The sequence below is a fragment of the Abramis brama genome, assembly GCF_963993115.1.
Source record: "Abramis brama genome assembly, chromosome: 19".
Taxonomy (NCBI): Eukaryota; Metazoa; Chordata; class Actinopteri; order Cypriniformes; family Leuciscidae; genus Abramis; species Abramis brama.
Genome location: NC_139981.1, coordinates 5,731,316 through 5,755,827, shown reverse-complemented (window position 1 = coordinate 5,755,827; position 24,512 = coordinate 5,731,316). Strand labels below are relative to the sequence as shown.

The window sequence follows — 24,512 nt, the reverse complement described above, 5'->3', positions numbered from 1 at the left end:
TGTTAGGCAGTCGCTAGGGTGTTCTAGATGGTTTCTAGGGCATTGCTAAGCATTTCTTGGATGTTCTGGATGGCTCCAATATGGTATCTTTAGACTTTTACTAGTTGGTTTTGGGAGGTTGCTTAGGCATTGCTAAGACGTCACTAGAGTGTTGCTTGGTGATTTCTAGAGTGTTCTGGGTGGTTGCTAGGAAGTTGCTAGGTGTTATAGATGTTAAAGATTATCAGAGTATGTTTTCAGTGTATTTTGGTTTTTAGGCAGTTTCTATGGTTTTCTAGATTGTTGCTAAAGGGTATTTGTATGCAGTTGCTAAGGTGTTCTATGTGGCTGCTAGAAAATGTGATGAGAAATAATCTTTGATTTCAGTGTTTTGAAGATGCCATAGTGTCATATTGTTTACTTCTGTTGCAGGAATCAACCAATTAATCATTTGCTTGTAGTTGTCTATGCATATTAAGCCAAGATAGGAGAATATGTTTTAACAGAAAAAAATGACACACATCACCTTAAAAGCTATAAAATCACTCCAATAGTCCATTACAACATCTCCGGCAGGGTGCTTTCAAATGGATGATCGTTCAGAGATAATGAGGTGTTATGTCAGCAAATGTAGTGTGCTTCTCTTCATTAGCATTAAGGTTAATGCAGATCAGAATGAAAGTCAGGATTAATGATTGTGTCAATCCGCACGACAATCAGCCGGCAGCTCGCTAGTTAGTTTGTACAACAACAAACTTTAAACTCTTAAGAAAAATAGTGTTTGTTGGGTCACATTTGCATTTGTAGCTTTGTGTTTACAATCATTTGCAGATCATAAAACAGGATGATTCAGAGAAGAATATCTGAACAAATGAATCTCTTGATTATGCTTGTATATAAGAGTTCGAGTGACACAAACTCATTTTATCCATCCTCATCTGTTTAGTGGCCGTTCATTCGGTCGGACTTTTCCTCGGCAAGGCCTCCGGATCTTCATTCTCCTCCTCAATTACAGCATCCGGCCTGAGGAGTGGCTTGATGGAGGGATTTTCATAACTGAGAGATATAAAAGAAGTGAATATCTCAGATTAACCTGGAGTGCGGGTCTCTTTAGCGAGGGCTAGTCTGTGGTTATCATCTTTTATTTCACACGCTCAATCTCTCTCTATTATTTTCTTGTTCTTTCTGTGTGTTTTCATCTGTATGGAAACACCTCGGGGTAAATGTTTATTGAACTCTGAAACTATTTTCTCTGTCCGGATCAATTCACCACGTTGCGGTCACAAACGGCTTCGCCTGCAAAATGGAACCTGGCGGCGGGTTTGTGTGTGTGTGTGTGTGTTAGCAGTGTTCTTCATTAAGCATTGTGCTTTTATTTGTAGGTACAAATATTAGCACTGAGCAGTAGGGGAGACCGGGGAAGTTGTCACAAGTATCTGGTTTTTGACTCAAAAATGCTCTTTTCTCTAGCAGTGTTTTTATTTTATTTTATTTTATTTTATTTTATTTTATTTTATTTTATTTTATTTTATTTTATTTTATTTTATTTTATTTTATTTTATTTTATTTTATTTTATTTTATTTTATTTTATTTTATTTTATTTTATTTTATTTTATTTTATTTTTTTATCCTGTAAACTAAATTCCAATACTATCATATTATTGCGATTAGCTCTTGGATAAACAAAAGTATTATTTTAGTATTATTTATATATTATTATAGTATTTATTAATATTTTAAGTTTTCATTTTAAAAGTTTTAGTAATTTGGTTCTGCTTTTTGTCATATTTATTCATTTTTATTTTCCTGTTCAGTACTTTAATTTATTTTTTCACTTTTATTTTTAGTAATTTTATTATTTTACTTCAATTTATTTTATTTCAGTTAGTTTTCAAGAAAACATTAATTTACATTTTTTTAAGTTTAATTTTTTTTCTTTTTTTTCCACCTTTTTCAATTAATAAAAATAATTTTTAATAGGTTTAGTTATATATATTTTTTTATTAATTGAAAAACATATATATATATTTTTCACTAAATAAATTTTTTTTAATAACATTAAATTTTATTAACCAACGTAAGAATACTGTAACGATGTTCAAGGCTCAAGGAAGAAGTGGCAACTGAAGAAGTTGGAACTGGCAAATGATCAAAGTAACTTTAATAATAATAAACAAAAAAAAATTGTTGCAAAAAGAATTGCTAAATTATTCTAATGACACACTCTTTAGAAGCTTAAGGGCCAAATAAAAAGCACATTAAATCCGTCGCGATATTCATAATGTTGCTTAATTTTATATCGGCAGAAAAATAACTGAATACATCCTACACATTCACTATATCACCCGGCTCTAACAAATATACTAGTATACAGGGTTTGCGGGTCTACCATGTTGGTTTGTCAGTTCCTGTGTATGCGTATGAGATCAGATAAGAGTAAAACCCTCAACCCATCTTCTCATTTTTTGTGTGAGAGAGAGAGATTACGGCAAAAAAAGAAAGAGAGAAGGAGACTCGAAGAGATGGAGTGATTGTAGAGACAGATAAGAGTGGACTTAGTAGAGATAAGCAGCCAGTAAACACACACAATAATCAATCACAGATTCTTCTCACCATGCGTAACATTATTGCTTTTTGAGTGTGTTTGTGTATGTTTATGTCTGTGTGTGTGTTTGGGGGGTGGAGAGTCGGTATGCTTGCCTCACTTTCCGTCTGAACTATATTTCACATTTTCTCGTCTTAAGTTGTTGTGACAGCTCACACAACTGTGTGATTTTCAGTCAGCAAACCTCGCCATCACTGTAGCCGCCAGCTGTCTCACTCACGCATTAGCATTGTGTTTAATCAGAGTGTGTGATGCAGTGTGTGTACAGTATAAAACTGCACTTTCTAAGATGGTGATGAGTCATCATTGAATTTACTTCCCACCATATGTCCTGTCTTCCCCGCACCGGCCTCGCGGAAGAGAGAATGACACTAATGAGGGACTTCCTGTCATCTCTCCATTTGCTCGGGATCTCTCTGTACCTGTGACGACGACAAGAGACAGACATGATTATTGCAGAACATTTTATTACTTTATTATGTGAGGTTTGAAGTTTTATTTCGAGTCCATCCGATAAAATCCCTGTCAAAACACACTCTCACATTTGTTAGAATGATGAGAGAGAGGAACTTTTTGCAGGTGTGATGGACGGTGGATGCTAAATTTGGCTTTTTTATTAGACGTAAAGTTCCCACTCATGGTTCCTTTTAAGCATCAACATCTTCTCAGATGTTTCTCAAAGTCCTTGGGAGAAATGAAAGTAGACACAGATGAGAGCTTTGAAGTCAATATTGACAATATTTTTTTTATGGAATATTGCACTATTTGTTATTAATGATTTAAGTGTGCACATAATTTGTTTTGTTTTTTATTAATGTGCCTTCATATTGTTTAATCAAAATAACTTCACCTCCCTCTTGCAATGTCATCTCCTCTCTGATGACGTGTTGACTGGTTTGAGGGCGGGGCAACCTGTCACTCACATGAGATCCACCAATAGCAAACTACAACCATCCAATCAATCAAAGTCCCGCCCTACATTTTTTCTTGTTTGGGAAGCCATTGCATTCGGATATCGTCACAATAGGGAAAGAAATACTATTGCAACTTCCGTTCCATGCCGACTTTAAAATAGCATCTCAGAACATTTGGATGATAAACATTTGAGTCATATTTCATTTTGATTGCTGACATCTGGGCAAATGTGAAGGACACTCTGAGAAGTTGAGGTCTCTCGTGAAATTATGCTTTTTTGTTCTTAGGAGAAACACCCGAGGAGGAGAAATGTTTGCTGCTCAGCTCTGGACAATGAAATACATAATAAACTAAAATAATAATGTTGCAAAATCTGTCTATCTCTACAGGGGGTGAACAGCATGTTTCAGGTGGTCCTGACTGGAAATAACTCTGAGCACTTCAGCATCTCTCCCACCGCAGTGCAGGGCAGAGCTGACCTCCGCGTGCGTGTGGCCGTCCCGCTGGACTACGAAACCATCAGGAGCTACAGCTTTTCTGTGAGTGTTGAAAACACAGATTCATTCATCCAGATTTACTTCACAAATCTCACTTATTCAATCCCTGAGTGATCTCATCAGTTTTTGTAGGTGCCATAAATCAGTACAGTAAAAACAATGATATTGTGAAATATTACAACAATTTGAAAACTGTTTACTTGTCTATTTTAATACATTTTAAAATGTTATTGATTCATGTGATGATGGCAAACCTAAAGTCTTCATTCCAATATGCTGATTTGGTGCTCAAGAAACATTTCTTATTTTTGCAAACTGCTATTTTTAGCAGAAGCATTCTTTTAATAGTCTTTACTGTCACTTTTGATTTAATGAATGTTGAATAAAAGTATTTATTTAAAAAAAACAACAACAAAAAACAGTAGTGTATATGTTAAGTGTGGTTCAGGCACACATATATTAACGTTTAATGGTCACAAATACTTACATTATCAGTATATACAAGCAAATATGTAAAATATGTATTAGGCAAAATGTGTTAAATTTAATGCCATTTATCACATGTCTAAATTTCAACAGTAAATCAATCTATGAATTCTGTGAATTTTATATTGTATGAACCTAAAGATTTGTATGTCTCTGAAGTTGTACATGCATAAAAGAAAGCATTTATTTACTGATATTACCAAATGCATGCAAATATTCGTGAGATCAGATATTTGTCAGAATATTTAGTCAACATAAAACACTGTTTACAATTGAATATTTATTAAGAAAAAATATAGAATGGGACTTGTTTTTAATTGATTGGATCATGAAAAAGGAGTGTAACACCAGAATGGAATCAGGTGGAAACGTATAATATTAAAGAGCCATTTTTATTCTTATTTTATTTTTTGGCTTTGGAATTACATTCACTGATTAATTATTCACAATAAGATCAGGAATTTGCATGGACATGCATGTGGTCAATTTTGATATTATGTTAATTTTTAAAGGATGTGTGTCAAAATCAGTTCTTGGATTCAGGGAGCTTCTTCATCTTTGCCTGGAGAATTTAATATGAGATGCAGACAACAACAGTAAAGCTCAAGTGCTGCTTTTTATTTAAACATGTAGAATACACTGAGACTAGATGACCATGCTTGGGTAGTGTTTTCAAGGAAATAAACACAGAGATTTAGACTGGGGAAAATGAAACACAAATCGATTATTGGCAGTGCTGTCATGCTGCTGGAGTTCAACTGTGTTTTTACAGTTGATTTAGTTTAAATGACTGGAGCTGCTCCCTACAGCGATGGACTTACTAGCTGGACTGATAAATGACTGCAATCTGCGCCGGCACAAAACACACTCAGAAACGTGCAGGAGATTCCTTCAAACAGGCACTAACTCAACCAGTTTGTAGACTTGTTTCTTGCAAACATCTGTTCTAATTCATCTAATAGTCACGCTAATAAGACATTTGGAAACTGAAAAAATTGACTTTTTAAGAGAGTATTACTTCGGTAAATGTTTTTTTCTCTTTCACTATCTTTCATCAAACTGTAATAACTTTATCCTTATTTGAAATAATTAGAAAAAATAGCTTTAACCAATAAAAATCATGGCCTTCATTTGAGAAATGTATCATATACTGTAACAGATTAATTGTATTGAGAATACTGTACATGCATGTTGTTTTCAAATGCACTGTGACACAACAGCAAACAAAATTATGCTCATTCGCAGACATCATAGACATGTCAGCACGCCATCATAGAGATATAAAAGTCTCATAAAAGTGATACAAAACAGACACTTTAAAGCAACACTAAGGAACATTTTTTACCTTAAAATAATGTTTCCAAAATCGTATCAGTGGTTCATCAAGTCGTAACTTCTGGATTCGCTTTGCAGCCCTATATCTGCTATAACCACACTGTGTAAGTTTGCCAAACCGGGTCGTGTTTCTGTAGTTCGAATGAGACATAAGAAAACTACAAATTTGACTTGCTTTACATCAAGCGTTACAATAATCATTATTTAATTTTTCTTCGTTTCTGATGTCGCAATACATCATACTTTCATGAAATCATGCAACATACTCTACCTTGTCTATGGACATCGTTCATTCCAAAGCCAGTGCTGGATAAACAGCGAGCGTGCGTGCGACAGTAGGCTGTATAAATAATAAAAATTATTTACGACAGCGGTAATGGACAATTCCGCTTCCAACCTGTAGGGCGACCGAAGACTACGAAGAGGAAAAGTTCCTTAGTGTTGCTTTAATTTAAAATGTTGGTTTTGTTCCAAAATCTAGTGAGCTGTCTTGCTGTTTAGTGCCTAGGCTGCTGTCTTCAAAGGGAGCATTCTAACCTCATGACTGATTTGAAACTCGACATTGGCAACAATAATATTGTCGATGCAGTGGATAGAACTCACAAATACTATGTAAAATAGTTCATTCAATATTTTTTTATTGATACTTTTCAGTATAATGAAATATGTTTGTTTGTTTTTTTCATCTTGGATGATGCTTTAAAATGCTTCCTCTATAGTTTTTGGTGTTCTTTTATGTGATGTTGTTGATGCTGATGGTGGCTGTGGTTTCATTGCCACTCTTTTCTCCAGCTGTATGCCAACGAGTCTCTGTCGGAACATGTGGGGTTTGCTCGGGTCTTCATCGACCTCATCAATGAGAACGACAACAGGCCGATCTTCAGCCAGGCTCTTTATAACATCAGTTTACTTGAGAGCACCGCTCCTGGAACATCTCTTCTGCAAATAAAGGTGAACACACACACCAATCGCTTTCTCCAGCACTGTGTCTGAAATCTTGTACTGTCTAAGTACTACATTTGAATTTGGATTTTAAAAAGGTACACTCTATATAGTAGGAATGTGTGTAGTATGAATGAAAATACGTACTACATCCGCCATGTTGTTACTGTCAGGTGACCTCTCCCGTGGCCTCATGGGATTGTAAAGCGTCCATTGTATGCACACTTCAGCGTCTGCCGTCTCACTATTTGAGGACATGAAACATGAAATTCATCACCAGAGCTGCTCCGAGAGTCACTTCACAACACACACAAAAAAATAAATAAATAAAAAACCATTGTCATATCATGTGTCTCTCATAGCAACAACATGATTATACATTAGGATGTTAGGATTCTCATCTAACTCTTTGACATCCATAAGATTCCTCTCCCTTTCACTGTGTCACGTCATTCATTTAATTTCAGCACACAGACTGTTTCCAGAGTGCTGAAGGTCATCCCACACTAGGAGTATAAATCACTGTGAACAACCACATGCAGCTCATAAATTCAGCCTATTATCACTCTCCCTCTGTCACTCTCACTCATGGACGCTATGGAGATCAATACTGATCGATACGCAGTCCAGGCTCTGGATTCAGGTGCTGGACTGGTGTCTGTGCTGGCTAGTCCTAATCATAAAAACTCATTCTAGTTCAGAGCTTCTGCATTGTGAGGAGGCAGTCCAAGAGCTTAGATGCATAGAAAAAAATCATGGTGCCATTTGTTGGAAAAGCCACTTTGAACTTTTAAACAAAACTTTTCTGTTTAATATTAAAGGGGTCATATTATGACGAGCCAAGTTTTCCTTGATCTTTTGAGATCAAAGAGCGTGGTGTACTATGAAAACACTCTGTAACTTTCAGAACTTCCTCTGCAGTCCAAAAGAAGCATTTATTGAAAGCAAACATATTCACTGGCAAATAACTAGTCAGAAATTTGGCTTGTGATTAGGATGGATTTGCAGGATAATGTATTCATAAAAAATGCAGGTATTATTACCTCATTGCCAACATTAGAAAAGACTGGTTGACGTTTCTATATCTCTGATCATTTTAGCTGGACTTTAGATGTTTATAAGTGGAACATTATAAGTGGACTTCAATAGGAAAAAAAGAAAATGGCCAAAAATAAAACGATTTATTTTTTTTAAATCAATCAAATGCAAGACAGACATATTTTGCATGCAACCAGCTTAAAGGTAGGTACGGTAGTTTCATAAAAGGGTCAGCGAATGTGAAACATGTAAATTATGACTGTTTTGAGATACTTTGACTCACATTATAATACGGTTCAGAAAAAAATAAAATGATAAATTGCTCTTTTACACATCTTTTTTTTTATGTGTATGGTGTCCGAGACACACTTTTAACTCAAAATCTGAATAAAGAATTTATCCTCAATAAATTGCATTTTTGTTACTGACCTCAAAGGTTTGTATGTAATGGCATCTCTAGCTCTTGTTCCCTCTCCATCTCTGATGAGGCAATCGTGTGTGGCAGTGAGTCTTTTATGTCGATAAATGCTGTCTGCTCTTTGTCACCGGTTCCCTCATGACATGTAACGGCCTGTAAAGTCAATAGTGTAGTAACTTTACCCACAATGCCCTGAGGAGTAGCTGAAACACAGCTATGTGGCAGCAGCCTTATGATTACTCACTGTTCTATCTTTTTCTCTGTTTTCTTTTCTCTTTTTTGTAATATCTCGATTCTCTCTTTTCCTTGCCAACCATTGCTTTCAAACAGCTGCTATAAAGAGCTTTAAACAGTTGGTTGATTCTTGTGTTCTTAGATTCTTCACCTAAACCTTTAACACTTTCCCATTGCAGCGTTGCAGTCATTGCTATTTCCTTAAGGGATTGCAGATGTAGTTGTGTCTGTACCTCTTATTTTCTCTCTGAGGCTCTGTGTGTGTTAAACAGATGTCTGGACTGCTGCTAATGTGCTACTGCTAACTCACTTGAGCAGTTTAGAAAAAGAAAACACACACACACAGACACACACACACACACACACACACACACACAAACACACACACAAACACACACATCCGTATGTTCCAACATTTAACTGTCAGATACCTGTCAGCTCTGACTCATTATGATGGATGCTCATTTTTTTCTCAATTTGTTTAAACTATAATTTCATTTTAAGTTGCACTCAGTACATGTTGCTTGTTGTTTAGCTAACCATTATAGATAGATATATAGATAATAGATAGATAGAGTCATAAAAACTCTAGAGGGTGCAGTCCTTTACATGCAATTTGCAAGCAATAACATAAGCACAATAGCACAAACTGCATGAAGCCTCTGCTGATCCTGCAGCAAATGAGATTGCTTGCTCAACATTTAAATGGCCTGGTTGATTATCTGCTGTAAACTAGTCCTGCAGTGCACTTTCAACCTTCCACCTCCCCCAGCTCCACCTGCCTAGATCTGCTATGGGATTATGTATGTCTATTTATGCAGCAGCAGCATATCTTACATGCTCACAGCGTGTCTGTTTATCTATTTGCAGTAGCAAGTCCATACTTGCTTTGCAGCAGCAGCGTAGCAGATCAAGTCCGCCAGTACCAAATACATTAACAATGCCATTTTCAATGCCATATTCATGTCGTTCAACCCCTACTAGTATATATTTCTTTTCATTTCAAGAAAACTTTCAGACACACATTAAGCCAAGTGCTGGAGCAGATCACTCTGTCAGAGCTGATTGTTCTTTAAATGCTGTTTTTAGTCTTTCTTTCAACTTAATCTGTGCCCGGGAACCCAGCCCAAAGAGCTTAGACTCTGAGTATCTGGATTGTGAGCTATCAGTGTGTTTGGAAGACCACTTGAGACACTTTCTCCCTTAAAAGAAGAGCTCACAAACCTAAAGGCCATATCACTCCACAATTCACAATTCATCTCTATGCCACTAATGCCACCAAACAGAATTAAATTGAAAATGAAATGGCCCAAATGCTATATCATTGGAAATATGTAAGGGCCGGTGTCATGACAAATCGGGCCCTCCCTCGAAATTGGGCCTATCAACTATCAGTTAAGGATTATACTAAGTACATACGAACAATGTTTATTTAAAATAAATAAATAATAATAGTAGCCTATTAAGTGAATAATTGAACGTCATTACATTCCTTTTTTAAATGAAATATTTGGACATTTAACACTTAATTTAACACATTAAAGATGACTGGTTAGTGCAAATGTGTGTATAAACTAAGCTATCAGGCTAATTTGGGTATCTGTATGCTATTCTAGGACATAAGATAACTAATACAGACAATAATGGCCATTATAATGTAGTTTCAACAGCATTTGCCATAACATGATTTTGTAGGAATTGTAATCAGGCGCTAAAGAGAGTACCTATTAAAAGCCAATGGGATCACTTGGGGGTCTGTGAAAATGATCAAGATTTCTTGTGCCAAAATCATTTTTTCATGATCACTTTCCTTTAGAATTACCTTTACCTTTAAGACATCTTATGTAAATGACCACTGTTATGCTCAACTTTTCCCATCTGAAATGAGAAACACATAGTTCAGGTTTGCTGTCGGGTTTACTCTTTCCTAATGCTGGGATTCTTTGGAAAGATATGCAGAGCCGTAGGTACTACACAGAGCACCTTTTAACCTCCTTATTTCAAAAGAGCAAGAAAAGCCTTTTTTCTTCAATTTTTCAATGACACGGCCCCTTTAGCACTATTCCAGACTATATCACACCATAAATATAGCCTCATTAACCCTTAACGATCACTTATTACCCGTTCATATTATCTTTTTAACATGGTCATAAAAGCTCTATTATTTCATTAAGTGAGTTTAGTGCTGTGATCCTGCAAGCACGGGCCCGTAAAATCAGCAGCAGACTCACGGCTCAATAGCACGGCCTTTCACGGTGCGCCATTACAGCACGAGCTGTTAAAGCAGGGGATCCAACACATTCACTGTGAAAAATAGTGAGTAAGCAGTCGTTTACCTGGTGGTGTTTCCCCAGCTGTATCCCTACAAGCCCCATCATTAAAGCTTTGAGAACGTAGCTCTACTTGTGTGGTTTTCAAATTGGTCACTTGATTGGTCACATGATGCTGACAGAAACGCTCTAGTTGGGAACAATTTTAAAAAGAATCCATTTGAATATATTTTAAAATGTAATTTATTCCTGTGATGATGGTAAAGCTGAATTTTCACATGATCCTTCTAATATGCTGATTTGCTGTCTTGTTTGGCAGTTGACAAGTGTTGATTTTGGACCCTGTTTGAGAATGAGTCACTTTATAGTTTACAGTACACTTTATAGTATTCATGTATGCTTTATTTGATTTAGCAAATTAAAGATTTCAAATTTGTAAAAGTAGGTGTAAACATTTATATTAAAATTAAAAAAGTATATAGTTTATAAGTCATACATTATATAGTCATAAATAATACTTGTACTGAGAGAAATATTTTCACACAATGTATATCATTGACCAAATGCCACTTGGTTTGATATTCAATATTCATACATGAAGTGTGATTTTAGTGTAGTTTTTGGGGTCATTGTTGTTTAAATATCTAATGTGCAGATTGTTCAAAGCAGAAATAAACAGGAAAATAATAATAAATTATGCAAACATCATCAAATATGAGACAAATTCTGCTGTAAAGGTTCTCTTATGTCAGGTTTTCAGCTCAATTTATTTAGTGTTGATTCAGTTCAGTTCAATAACTGTGTGAAGTTCATCAGTTATGAAATGAGTTAAATGAATCTTTAAGCAACTCTACAGAAGACAACGGTGTCGTTATTCACTTTGAGTCAGTTCAACGTTGATTCAATCCAGTTCAGTAACAGAATCGATGTTGCAAAATTCATCAATTATGAAAATTTGATTGAGCTATAAAGCAGCTTTGCAGAAAACGCTCATAGTCTAACTCAATTCAGTTCAAATTTGTCAAAAGTTTCAGTGCAGTCAAATTGTTAATGCAGAATTACTGATTATTAAGTATCTTTTAAACCCTAACTAAGCAAACTAAATGACAGAAATGGAGGAAAAACCTTCTCAGTCAGGAGTCTCAGTTGAACAAACACGGTGATTGTGGATTGATATCTTTTACATTTTTCTTCTAATAGTAATTTTCTACATAATCTTACTGGTTTTATTTATTCCATGGGAAGATTTTTTTCCATCACTTTTTTTGAGAACAACTCTCTCTAAATCTATTTGTTATTTTCAAAAAGGCATTTTTTTGCAGTGTAACACAAAGTTGTGCATCACAAAACCCCATATACACATAACCTATTGTGTGTTTGATAAGGCATTCATGCACACTCAGAGACATTGTTTAATATTTATCAGTGATGGCAGTGGTTATCATTATAAATATTTATAGTGATTTAGTTTGTATGTGTCTCATGAGACGAGGGCAGCTCATATCTGCTAAATTGCTTCTTTGTTTTCAGTGTGTCTTTTGACTGTGGTTTGTTTGTCTCTCTCCATATCCTATTTATTATTTTCACTTGCATTTATACACTCTCTTTTCCTTCAGCCATTATAGCACTAATGGATTTATGTCCCTTTGAGTGTGTGTGTGTGTGTGTGTTCATGGTTTGTATCTGTGGTTGTCTGTGTGTGTGTGTTTTGGGGTGTGTTATTGTGGTTTGTTTGTGTTTGTTCACACGCATATTTCTCCTTGAGTTGAGGGGTTTCGTTAGTTTTTGGTACAGTGTCATCATGTCTATATGGAAAGTCCCCATAAAACATGGAAACCCGTGTGTGTGTGAAGGTTTAGGAGTAGGGGATAGAATATACAGTTTGTACAGTTAATTAAGAAGAGGAGAGGATCTCTAGTATGTCTAGTAGACATAAGTGGTCATATTTCTTTATCTGGGTTTCTGTTCTCAATTTTTCTCTCATCATTCTTTGCGTATAGTCTTCTTAATTTTTCCCCTTTAGAGCAAGGAGGACAGTCGCTGATGATGATCTGTCTATAAAGCATAGCTACTGGCTATATTCAAACCTCATATACATATTGCCAAATCTCTCTCTCTGTCTCTCTTCCTCTGTCTATTCTGGTATAATTTGACTGTGTTGTTCTTGTCACACTCATTTTAATCCCTCTTTTATTGTTGTTGTTGTGGCCAAATGTGAACGGAAAGCTGATCTATCTCTCTCTCTCTCAGTCCACAGCACATCTCTTCTTTCTCCTCCCTTTCTTCCTCTCTCTTTAAATCACTCTTTTACTCATTTTCTTATCGCGGTCCTCCAGTTCGTTAAGACGTTCATCGTGCGCGCGTGTGTGTGTTTATTTAATTGCTGTAATAGGTTTATTCAGTAAACAGTTGATAAGACTCAGACATCGCCCTGAGGCAGCACTTGTCTTTCCTGTTGTCTGATGTTTTTTGCATGATTTTTTTAATTTTATTATAACATGAGTGCAAATATGATATTGATTTTATATAACAGTTCAATAAATAAGAAGTTAATACTGTGTTATATTTTAGATTGCTTTTGCTACGAAAATATTACCGATAAAGCCAGAGCAACTATTGTGCGTCTCCAAGTTTACGTTCAAATCAAATTAAAAATGTTTTTTCTTATGTTTTTTAAGTTTTTCTTAAAGCTACTTTTTGTAATGTCTATTTGATGCTTTTCTCATTTAACACAATAATGACTTTAAATTGTCTTTTGGGGTTAATTTCTCAGCCAAATTTTTATTAATCAGTTATTAATATTTCATTGGATTTCTGAAATTTTCTCCGCACAATTTGGCATGTTTCATTGTGTTATCACAAATAAAAAAATTGACTCCAAGCACAATTACGCAAATTTAAAACCATGTAACAGATATTTAATAATATTTGAATAAAGGGTGAAGGGTCAGTTTTCCTAGACCAGCCATCACTTTTGACCACTACTGTACAGTACAGTGAATTGGACATGTATGGAACTGGTTGTATTGGCATGGATAATACAGATTTATATGATTTAGCAAGTTTTGATTGGTTTAAATGCGTGTGTATGCGTGAAAGAGATTGCTTATGGCATACAGTTGGCATTATATTACTGTGTATTTCTGATAGAGAGGTTTAAGACAAAATGTTGTAAATGCCCTTTATGTTTAATATGTTCCGATACACTTGTAAATGTATTTTTCCAAGCTTTGTCAAATGAGGACATACCATAGAATTCTATTATTTTTAAAATAAATGTAATTCCACAGGCCATCTTACCTAAAATAAAACTTTTTGCTGCTTTAAAATGAATTAAAAGATATTTTAAAACCGCTTTTTATTCATTATGAATCACCTTTCCTTTTGGACGTCCCCATAAGAATGTTTAGCCCGATTGTTACTTCTGGAGACGTTTCTCTGCTAATCTCAGTAGATTAGCGAGGCCCTTAGGGTGTGTTGCGTGTGTGTTTTGGCAGATTGCTCCATTGGATTAATGTGTCACTAACAGCTTAGTCACAGATTCACCACCGAGACTAATACTCTCTCTCAAAGAGAGAAGTCCAATTGACTCAAAACATTTGAGGAAACTTATTCCATCAAATTAATTAAGTAGGCAATAGTGTCTCTCAAAACTTGACATTAAGTTCACCTAATGTGGTTTTTTTTTTTTTTTTTTTTTTTTTAAAGAGTGAACTACAGTATATGGTTTATACAAAGTTAACAAATTTCCACTCAGTGTTTCTGCTCAATATATTTCAGTTGATTGTTTTTAAATCATTAAAATTAACATAATAACAGGATCTAAAATCTAATCATCATATCAATTATATTATAAAATACTGTAGTAATTTAAAAATATTTTTTTTCTATTTTAGTGTATTTTAGAAAGTAATTTAAGTAATTTTAGTAATTTTCTGCATAATTACTCCAGTCTTCAGTGTCACATGATGCTTCAGAAATCATTTTAATATGCTGATTTACTGCTCAAGAAACTGATTATTATCAATGTTGCAAACAGTTGTGCTGCTTCCAGAACTGAAACATTTATATTGTATTGAAATATTTTCTGCTGCGGTCATGGCTCAAACTGTTGTTTGGGTGTTTGGTCTTAGTGAATGAAAAGAGACTTTTTGGTTGTGTTGACGGTCTCTTGTCTCATCTGTCACAGCTAGATCTCTATTGAGGGTTTTCTCCTCACCCTGGTGTCACTTCCGCTTTCATTCACTCTGAGATGTTGTCTGACATGTGTCAGTTAGAGAGAATCGTCTTTTCAGGGTTTGGTCAAAAACTATCAGGTGCACATTTAGGCCTGTCTTCAGGCTGGTACTCTGCTCTTTCACTGAAGTTTTAGTGTCTTTGTAAATCTGTTGGGTTGCTGTTTGGAGTTTTAGGTGTGTGTGTGTCTTTGCCAGATTGAGCAGGAAGAAGGGATGGAAGAGAGAGAGAGAGAGAGAGAGAGAGAGAGAGAGAGAGAGAGAGAGAGAGATGCTATCACCTCTGCCGTCCTCTCTCCGCTCTGATCCCTGTCTATCTCACCTGACCTGCATTAAGTCTCCTGTCATGGTAGCGACTGTTGTCACACTAACACCTGGAGCCCAGCACTGTCATCACTGCACTTATGGGTCTGTCAATCACACACACAGAGAGAGAGAGAGACAGAGAGAATTGTGAGGGCATGAAGACACAAGAAAGGGGAGGATTTTGTTTGTGCAAAAGGGCATGAAGGAGCAATAGAGAGAACAATAGAGAGAGAAAAATAGATTCTTTCATTTATTTTTTCTTTATTTTTTTGTTTACTGGTTTGTTCAGTTGTTTATTTGCTCTTTTTATGTTTATTGTGTTCATTTATCCTGAACTTTGTAATTTCATAAGTTTATTTCTTCTTTCTCGTTTTCCTTTGTTCTTTTTTTCTTTTCCATTTATTCCATTCCACTGAGTCTGTTTTTTGTTTCTTTGTGAAAAAGTAAAACAAGGCTATATAGAAGACAAAAGAAAGACTAAGTCTTTGATCTGTTTGTTCTTTATTTCTAGTTTTTGTTTGTTTGTTTTCTCTTTCCTTGTTTGTTCCTTTTATTAATTTTGTTCTTTAATTTTTTGTTCTTACCTTAGAAATAATTATTTTGTTAATTTGTTTGTTTATTCTCTGTTTGTTCTTTTTGTCTCTGTTTTGTTTGTTAAATTTATTTTGTTCACTTTTTTGTTTGTTTGTGGAAAAGTTTGTGGTAGACTTTGGAGTCTTTAATTTGTTCTTTCCATCTTTTGTTTGTTGATGTTAATGGTCTGTTTTTTTCCTTTTCCATTGTTTATGTACATCTGTTTGTTTGATCTTTTTCTTTTCTTTCTTTAGTTTATTTGTTCATTTGTTATTTTTTTATTGTTGTTTTTTATTATTTGTTTTATTTCGGTTGTTCTTTCTTTCTATTTATTTTGTTTTGTTGGTTAATTTGTTCTTTTATTTGCTTTTTTGTTTGTTTCTTCTCTTCACAGTGATTGGCTGAATCTATTCACAGATTTACAATGAGCTCATTGGCTATTTATTTGGTTATTACGATGAGAGAAGTGAACATTGCGGTCCATGCCATAGTGAAACTGGCAGTATTTTTTTTAACAAACTCTTTTGGCCGGTTGGCTGAATACATTGTAGCGTGGCACCAGGCGAGCGGTGGTCAAAATCTACACACACACACACACACACACACACACACAAACACATACAGAGGGTGAGGTCATCATCAGGGCACGTTTGAATCATGGATTCTAATAGTGGCACTGACAGCAGCACACACTCACACAACTCCATGACCCTGTACACCAGCAGCAGCGCCAGTCAACTGAAACCACATTACCAGCGCCCAGCCGTGATCCATCAGAGAGAGCTCACGAGAGAGAGAAATTAAACAAAAGTCTCTTACATCATACCCTTACCTTGACATTAACATCAGCACAAAAAAATTAAGCATAGCTGTTTAAGAACATCGGATTTGACATTCCATTTCAATGAGAATCAGCCAAAAATAATTTAATCAGGAACAGAGTCCATCACACTGTACTGGCATGAGCGCTAGGATTCACACACATCAAAAAGGATTTTTGTGAAATGCGACAAATACCAAATATAGACTTTGCAGGCAGACTCCTGCAAGAATAACCCATGAATGTAGCATAAAACACTATATAAAAGCTGAAGACCAGACTTTTTTTTTTTTAGAACCCTGGATTAAAATACAGTTATTTCAGATTATTATTGAAATGAAGATAGAAAATTAAACAGAAATGACCAAATAGAAGAGCTAATTGGAATGAAGTCACACCTTGACCCTTGATCAAATAGTTCTTGTTCTGGATGCTGATTGGTCAATTTCAGCCATGCTAAATCTAAATCTGGCTATACACAATTTTTGTGGTTCATACTATTTGTATAAACTGTAGGAGGCCTACAGATTTTAAAAAATATTTTATATATATGTAAAATATCATTTGGGAGTCAGTTCAAACGTTTTTTTTTTTGGGGGGGGGGGGTATCTTTTAAGATAATCCGGACAAAACGGAATTAGTTTTGCGTTTGTTTTCGGGAGTTCGAAACAGCTTGCTCTGACTGGTAAACACCTTCGAAACTATCATTGGTCCATAGCGATTACATAATAGGTAGGTGTGGCTCTGAGGCTCCGCCTTCTTTGACGTGGACTATTCCGGTTCCTTTCTTCAGTTCGGTCCTTCGAGGTCAGACATCCACAAGTAAAACCGTGAGCTGCTTTATAGTAGAAAATGCTGTTATCACTCTTATCGAAGAGACACTAACATTATTTTTTCATGTTTAATGCTGTAAAGCTGCTTGTTTTTAAACATTTAAACAATCTACTGTATAAAGTTCTATATAAGTAAATGTGACATGACTTTACTGGAGTACAAACATGCACATTGCTTTGATCAGATGCTTTCTAAACTACTGTTTTCCCACCGCTGTGATTTTAGTTGTGTGTTTATGTCGTTATTGAGAGGAAAGTGCACAGCACATGTTTACATATTCATCTAAACGCAGCTTTCAGCATCATGGGTGACGTCAGGATATTCGCTAACGGTATCCCGCTGCTCACATATTTCAAACTTCTTTTTACCCCAAGGCGAAGAACGAAAAAGAACTTTGCCGTGAGTATATCAGGGCCTTTACTAGCAAGTAAACAAGATATCCTCATAAACATATTTTTATATTCAGGTGGCTGGATATTACATATTTTCCCCTAATGTGTCTAATGATGTTTGTATAACCTGGGCTCATTGATTTAAATGTTTAAAAGGTCAGGTAAGGAAACTAACTATGGTTGGTTACTTTAAATGTCATCAGATGGTCTCTTCCCATCTAAGTGGCTGGTTTTTGGCAGGATCAAGCTGCAAATTGGACGAGACGTTGAATATTGGCAAAGTCTGGCTATTAACAATGCGACCGTGTATGTGTATAATTACAGCAAATAGCTGCGGAAACGTCTACAGATCAGATTCAGCCCACCAAATCAAGTCCCAATAACACATGTGCTGCTAATAGACACCTCCACATCTGCTTTGATGGATTATCAGTTCCAAAAAAGAGAACAAGATCAGGATCTAACAGATGTTACGTTTGTGTGTGTGTGTGTTTGAAAAGCGTCACTTGTCATATTCTATTTCTCTTTCACACACATACGCAGCTGCACTGTTGTTTCTGTGGTAACTTGTTTTTTCACACTTTTGTATTAATTTGCATAAAGATACAAGCCAGGTTTGAATCTGTTTGCCTTCAGCACTGAATAACTTTATTTCTACAAGCACACACACATTTTACGTGTCTGTACGCTATCTACTTCATGGGATTTCTGTTTATATTCCTGTGCTGTATGTATTTGTCAAATGCATTGTCATTTTGGGGCATTTTTGTGATGTTGACTAGATGCCAAATCCAGCATCTGTCACTGTGGTATCTGGAAACACTTTGTCCCATTTTCAGGAGAAAAATTGAACATGTTTTTATTATGCACTATAGTTCTTGTTAGTACTTTTATTGTTTGTAATTCTGTTTGCAAGGCCACATTAAATTGATCAAAAGTGACAGTAAATACATTTATTATGTTATACAAACTTGTGGGTATCTTGGTTTCCACAAAAGAGGGCTCTGCAGTTTCAGCAGTTCAGCTTTGCAATCTATTGAAAATCTTAAAGATCACTTGACATCCAAGTGTTTGCTCATGATCTGCGTATTGATGTACAAGTAATGCTTGAACTTGCAGTATTATTTCTGCGGTTTTTGACCCTCTAAGCACTCTTTTTACACATGTGCTTGGCTAACCAGCAAAAGGCCTGTTGAATTACCTGAAGCCTCAGCAACTAACAATCAGCAAAAATGGCTCCAAGTTTGGCAAAAGATATGGAAGAAGTTAAGCTTTCACTGAATGTCATGTCAGAGGAGCTTAGTAAAGTGCTAAAGCAACAGACAAGCCTAATGCGTCTGATTGGAGATATACAACAACTGAAAGCGATCATTAAAGAAAAGGATGAGAAGATAGAAGCGTTGGAAAAAAGAGTGGAGGACCTGGAACAGTACACAAGAATGGATGATGTGGTGATATCTGGACTTAAGACTACACATCGCACTTATGCACGGATAACAGCAGGGGACAATGAAGGAGAGGACGCACCATCAGGTGAACTACTCTCACTTGAGCAGTTTTTCAGCAGTGAAGACATTTCATTGGACAGAAAAACTATAGCTGCTTGTCATACAATCCCACAAAAAAAGAATGCAAGTCTACAAAAACAGAATAAGAGACCAAATATCATCATTCGATTTGTGGGAAAAAAATATAAAATTGAATTGTTGAAAGTTGCAAAAAAACTAAAGGGTACAGATGTGTTTGTGAACGAACATCTAACTAAGAAGAATGCAGAGATTGCACATCAAGCAAGGATTTTGAAGAAAGAGAAAAAAATACAGGCTACATGGACCAGGAATGGCAAAATAATGATAAAACTTAATGGTCCACCGGAGCAGGCTAAAGTCTTAGCCATCAATTGTGTCTCTGAGCTGGATAAATACAGATGAAAGATGAAGGAGGGTGACAGATTGTACAGACATGAGTGACAGATTGTACAGACATGAGTGATAGGCACCTTAAGTGTTTTGATTTTGGAGATCACAAATGTTTTGATGTAGAAAATGAAATAGATCCAGAGACCCATTTCTGCCATAATTTTCAACAGGACTGTGAGTATTACTCTGATGAAAGTTTCAGTGTGGGGATGGGTTTTTTTCACTGATTCACTTTAATAGCAGGAGTATGCAAAGTAATTTTTTTAAATTAAGAGTTACTTGCAAACCTTTAAGGAGAAATTTAGTGTGATAGCGATTTCTGAAACTTGGATCAGTGAAGAAAAATACCTGTTGGATGGTTTAGATGGATATCAAATGTTTGTTCAGAATAGGTACAATAAAAGGTGAGGTGGTGTTGCATTATTTGTAAGGTCTAATTTAAAATGTAAAGTTATTGTTAATATGACATTTTCTATTGATAATTTGATGGAATGTTTATCTGTTGAAATTGAGGGCAATAGATCTAAAAATATGTTAATTAGTTGTGTTTATCGGACTCCAGGTTCCTGTATAGATAAGTTCAGTAAGATAATATCAGAGATGCTTGAGAAGCATAATGAAAAGTTTACCTTTGTTTGTGGAGATTTCAATATTGATTTATTAAAATCTAATGAGCATACTAAAACATCAGAATTTGTTAATACTATGTTTAGTTTGGGTTTTTATCCATTAATATTGAAACCAACACGAATAACTAAAGATAGTGCTTCATTGATTGATAATATTTTTATAAACAAATCTAATGTGAAAACTAAAAGTGGACTTCTAGTAACAGATATTACTGATCATTTACCTGTGTTTACTGTGTTGGACATGTTGAATGAGTTACATTTAAGAATGGAACAACAAAATTTAAAATTATCTGGAGCTACGGAAGCTATGAAAATAGAATTATTAAATCAAAATTGGCAAAATGTTTATGTTGAAGATAATGATTAATGATTCATATAATGCATTTTTGGAAATATTTACCCAAATTTATGATAATTATTGTCCTTTGAGAAAATGTAGACAGAAACAAAAAAAAAGGCTGTTACCTTGGATGACAAAGAGTTTAGAAAAGTCATGTAAAAAGAAGAATAAGCTCTACATGGATTTTATTAAGTGTCCAACCAAGGGAAAAGAGGAACAGTATAAAAAATATAACAACAAACTAATATCAGTACTAAGAAAGCAAAAAAAGGATTACTATGACTAGGGCTGTCAAACAATTAATCGTGATTAATCGCATCCAAAATAAAAGTTTGTTTTTACATAATATATGTGTGTGTACGGTATATAATTATTTTCTATATATAAATACACACACATGCATGTATATATTTAAGAAATATTTGCATGTATATACTGTGTATATATATTTATATTATATATAATTTATATTATATATAAATATTTTATATATAAATAACACATTTTTCTTAAATATATATATGGATGTGTGTGTATTTATATATAGAAAATAATTATATACCGTACACACACATATATTATGTAAACACAAACTTTTATTTTGGATGCGATTAATCGCGATTAATCGTTTGACAGCCCTAACTATGACCAGCTATTGCAAAGATACAGACATGATATAAAGGGTACTTGGAGGATTATTAATAACGTAATGAAAAATCATAAAGACAGAGATTTTCCATTGTGTTTCAAACATAATAACACAACATTAGAAAATAAAGAGGCTATTGTTGATGCCTTTAACCAGTATTTTGTTAATATTGGTCCAAATTTGGCTAATGAGCTACCAAAGTTTAATAAGGAATATGTTAGTCCTACATTTGATAATATTAACACAATGTTTCTTGGAGGAGTATGTGATAGTGATGTCTTAGAAGTAGTAAGTAAGTTTAAAAATAAAAAGTCTACTGATTGCAATAATATTGATATGGCTTTTATTAAAGAAGTCATCCATTGTTTTATTATTAAACCTTTCACCTATATTTGTAATAGATCTTTTTTAACTGGAACTTTTCCTGATAAAATGAAAATAGCAAAGGTGTTTCCAGTTTATAAAGGTGGCGATAAGCAAACACTAACTAACTATAGACCTATATCACTGTTACCTCAGTTTTCAAACAATTTACTTGAAAAATTGTTTATAAACAGATTGGACTCCTTTCTAAATAAATATGATGTACTAAGTGAGCATCAATATGGATTTAAGAACAACTGCTCTACATCCTTAGCTGTGATGGAGCTTGTTGAACATGTTGCAGCTGCAGTTGACCAAAAACTCAATACAGTCGGTGTGTTTATTGATCTGTGTAAAGCATTTGACACTATTGACCATGCTTTATTGTTGAAAAAATGTGAACAATATGGTTTGCGAGGGGTCACACATCAGTGGTTAAAGAGTTATTTAAGTAATAGATTTCAGTACGTACAAATTAATAATACACAGTCTGATTTAGAAACAGTAACATGCGGCCTTCCTCAAGGTTCAGTTTTGGGACCAAAATTGTTTATTCTTTATTTAAATGACATCTTTACAGTATCTACAATGTTGAAATTTATAATGTTCGCTGATGACACAAATATTATTTGCTCTGGAAAAAATATGGATGAATTATTGCAACTGGTAGAAAAAGAATTAATTGTGTTAAAGAAGTGGTTTGACTATAATAAGTTATCTTTAAATGAAAATAAAACTAAATTTATGATATTTTCTGGTAATAGGACTCATAGCAATGCTAAATTACACCTAAATGGAGTTGAAATTGAAATAAATTTTTTAGGTGTGATCTTAGATAATAAACTTAGTTGGAAACCACATATTGAATACATTAGAAGTAAGGTAGCAAAATCAGTAGGAATATTGTATAAAACAAAAGATCTAATAAATAAAATAGGTTTGAGAATTATATATTCCTCCTTAGTAATGCCTTATTTGTCATATTGTTCAGAAATAGGGAAATGCAAATAAAACTAATATAGCTGTATTAATTAAGTTACAAAAAAGAGCTATTAGAATTATTAATAAAGTAGGATATCGTGAACCAACTAACAAACTATTTATTCAAAGTAATACCTTAAAATTTACAGATATCGTATATATAAAAATATTGGAAATAATGTATAGAGCACTTAATAAAAGTCTTCCATCTGGTATCCAGAAATTATTTAAGTTAAGAGAGGGTAGATATAACTTAAGAGGCCTGTTTATGTTTGAATGTGGAAAAGAAAGAATTAATGTAAAATCTAGATGTGTATCAGTTATGGGTGTGAAATTATGGAATTTACTAGAAGATTATTTGAAACTATGTACTTCTCTGTTTAGCTTAAAAAAAAAAGTAAAAAGAAAATTGTTAATGATTATTCAGTTAGTATGTAAATTTTGTTAATATTATGTAAAGGAAAAGAGAAAAAGGAAAAAAAAAGAAAGAGAAATGTATGTGCAGTATTGTATAATTGTGTATACTGTTTTTTTTTTACTTTTTCTTTTTTTTTCTTTTTTTTTATAATGCTGATTCTTCAGGTATGTGGTTAAATAGGGTAGGCAAATATAAGCCTTGGCTTCAGCCTACTCCTTTTTTTTTGGTTATTTCATTGTTAAATTTACCAGAAAATAAATAAATAAAGAAAGAGTAATGATGCTGAAAATCCAGCTTTGCATCACAGGAATAAATTACATTTCAAAATATATTCAAATTGAAAATAGTTATTTAAATTGTAATAATATTACTGTTTTGATATACTTTATTGTACTCCTGTCCATGCACTTAATGTGAGGAGCACTAATTATAGCATAGTTGCTGTCTATGTAGAGCGCTCCAAATCAAGCAGACAGAAAGCCAGATCACTAGGTTTTTAAACAGCAGCAAAAATAACACTGAGTGAGAGTAGAGGTGTGGGTCAACATGTCAGTGAGACCACTTATGTGTTGTCACTCATCTTCACTTTCTTTTGCTTTAAAGCTTTGCTCTTTTATAAAGGTGGTTCTGGCCATTGAAGAGTGGAAGGGGAAGCAAAAGCTTGTGTTGTTTTAAGGTAGAGGACAGGGCGGCCGGTTCATGCCAGCCCATCTGGTGTGAGGAGAGTTCTTCCCCTTATGGTCCTTACTGAAGTGTGTGTGTGTGTGTGTGTCAGCGTTAATCGTGCAGAACAGTGTACTTTGTAGGGTAGGACAGGGGATGCTGACACCATCATCTCAATATTAAAACACTGAAACACACTCAACACAAACACACACATTCACATACAAAACGACCAAGAGTATGTGTCTTATTGATGTTCATTGCTCTCTGTTTGTGTGTCTCTCTGCAGGCCACGGATAATGACATTGGCACGTTTGGAGTGGTTCGGTATTACTTCAGCGATGAGCCAGACCAGTGAGATTATCATTCATTAACATACTGTGACCTTTCACACTGATACAGTGTCTTGTTTAATTCATTAATATCCTCTGATTAATTTAATCCACATCTCTGTAGATTTGCATGCCTTTCTCTCCTTTTCCTATAGGCTGATTTCTTCATGGCTGTGTTTGGAATGGAATAGCATACTGTTTACTGCATATTATTTTCTTTAAAACATTATACATACACATATACATTTCAAACCATAGTAGGTTTATGCTACATTATCACATGACATCACTATATTACACACTTAATTTGACGAGCAACAAATTTAGGAAATAAA

General features: G+C 34.5%; 1 protein-coding gene across 1 annotated transcript in view; it reads left to right on the top strand.

Annotated features, from left to right (window-relative positions):
- cdh23 (cadherin-related 23) overlaps nt 1–24,512 on the top strand; it is a 232,804-nt gene that overhangs the window by 132,075 nt on the left and 76,217 nt on the right. The window contains exons 12-14 of the mRNA XM_084093482.1: nt 3,890–4,039; nt 6,611–6,769; nt 24,135–24,199. Coding sequence (XP_083949608.1) covers nt 3,890–4,039; nt 6,611–6,769; nt 24,135–24,199 — 374 coding nt within the window. The remainder of the gene's footprint in view (nt 1–3,889; nt 4,040–6,610; nt 6,770–24,134; nt 24,200–24,512) is intronic.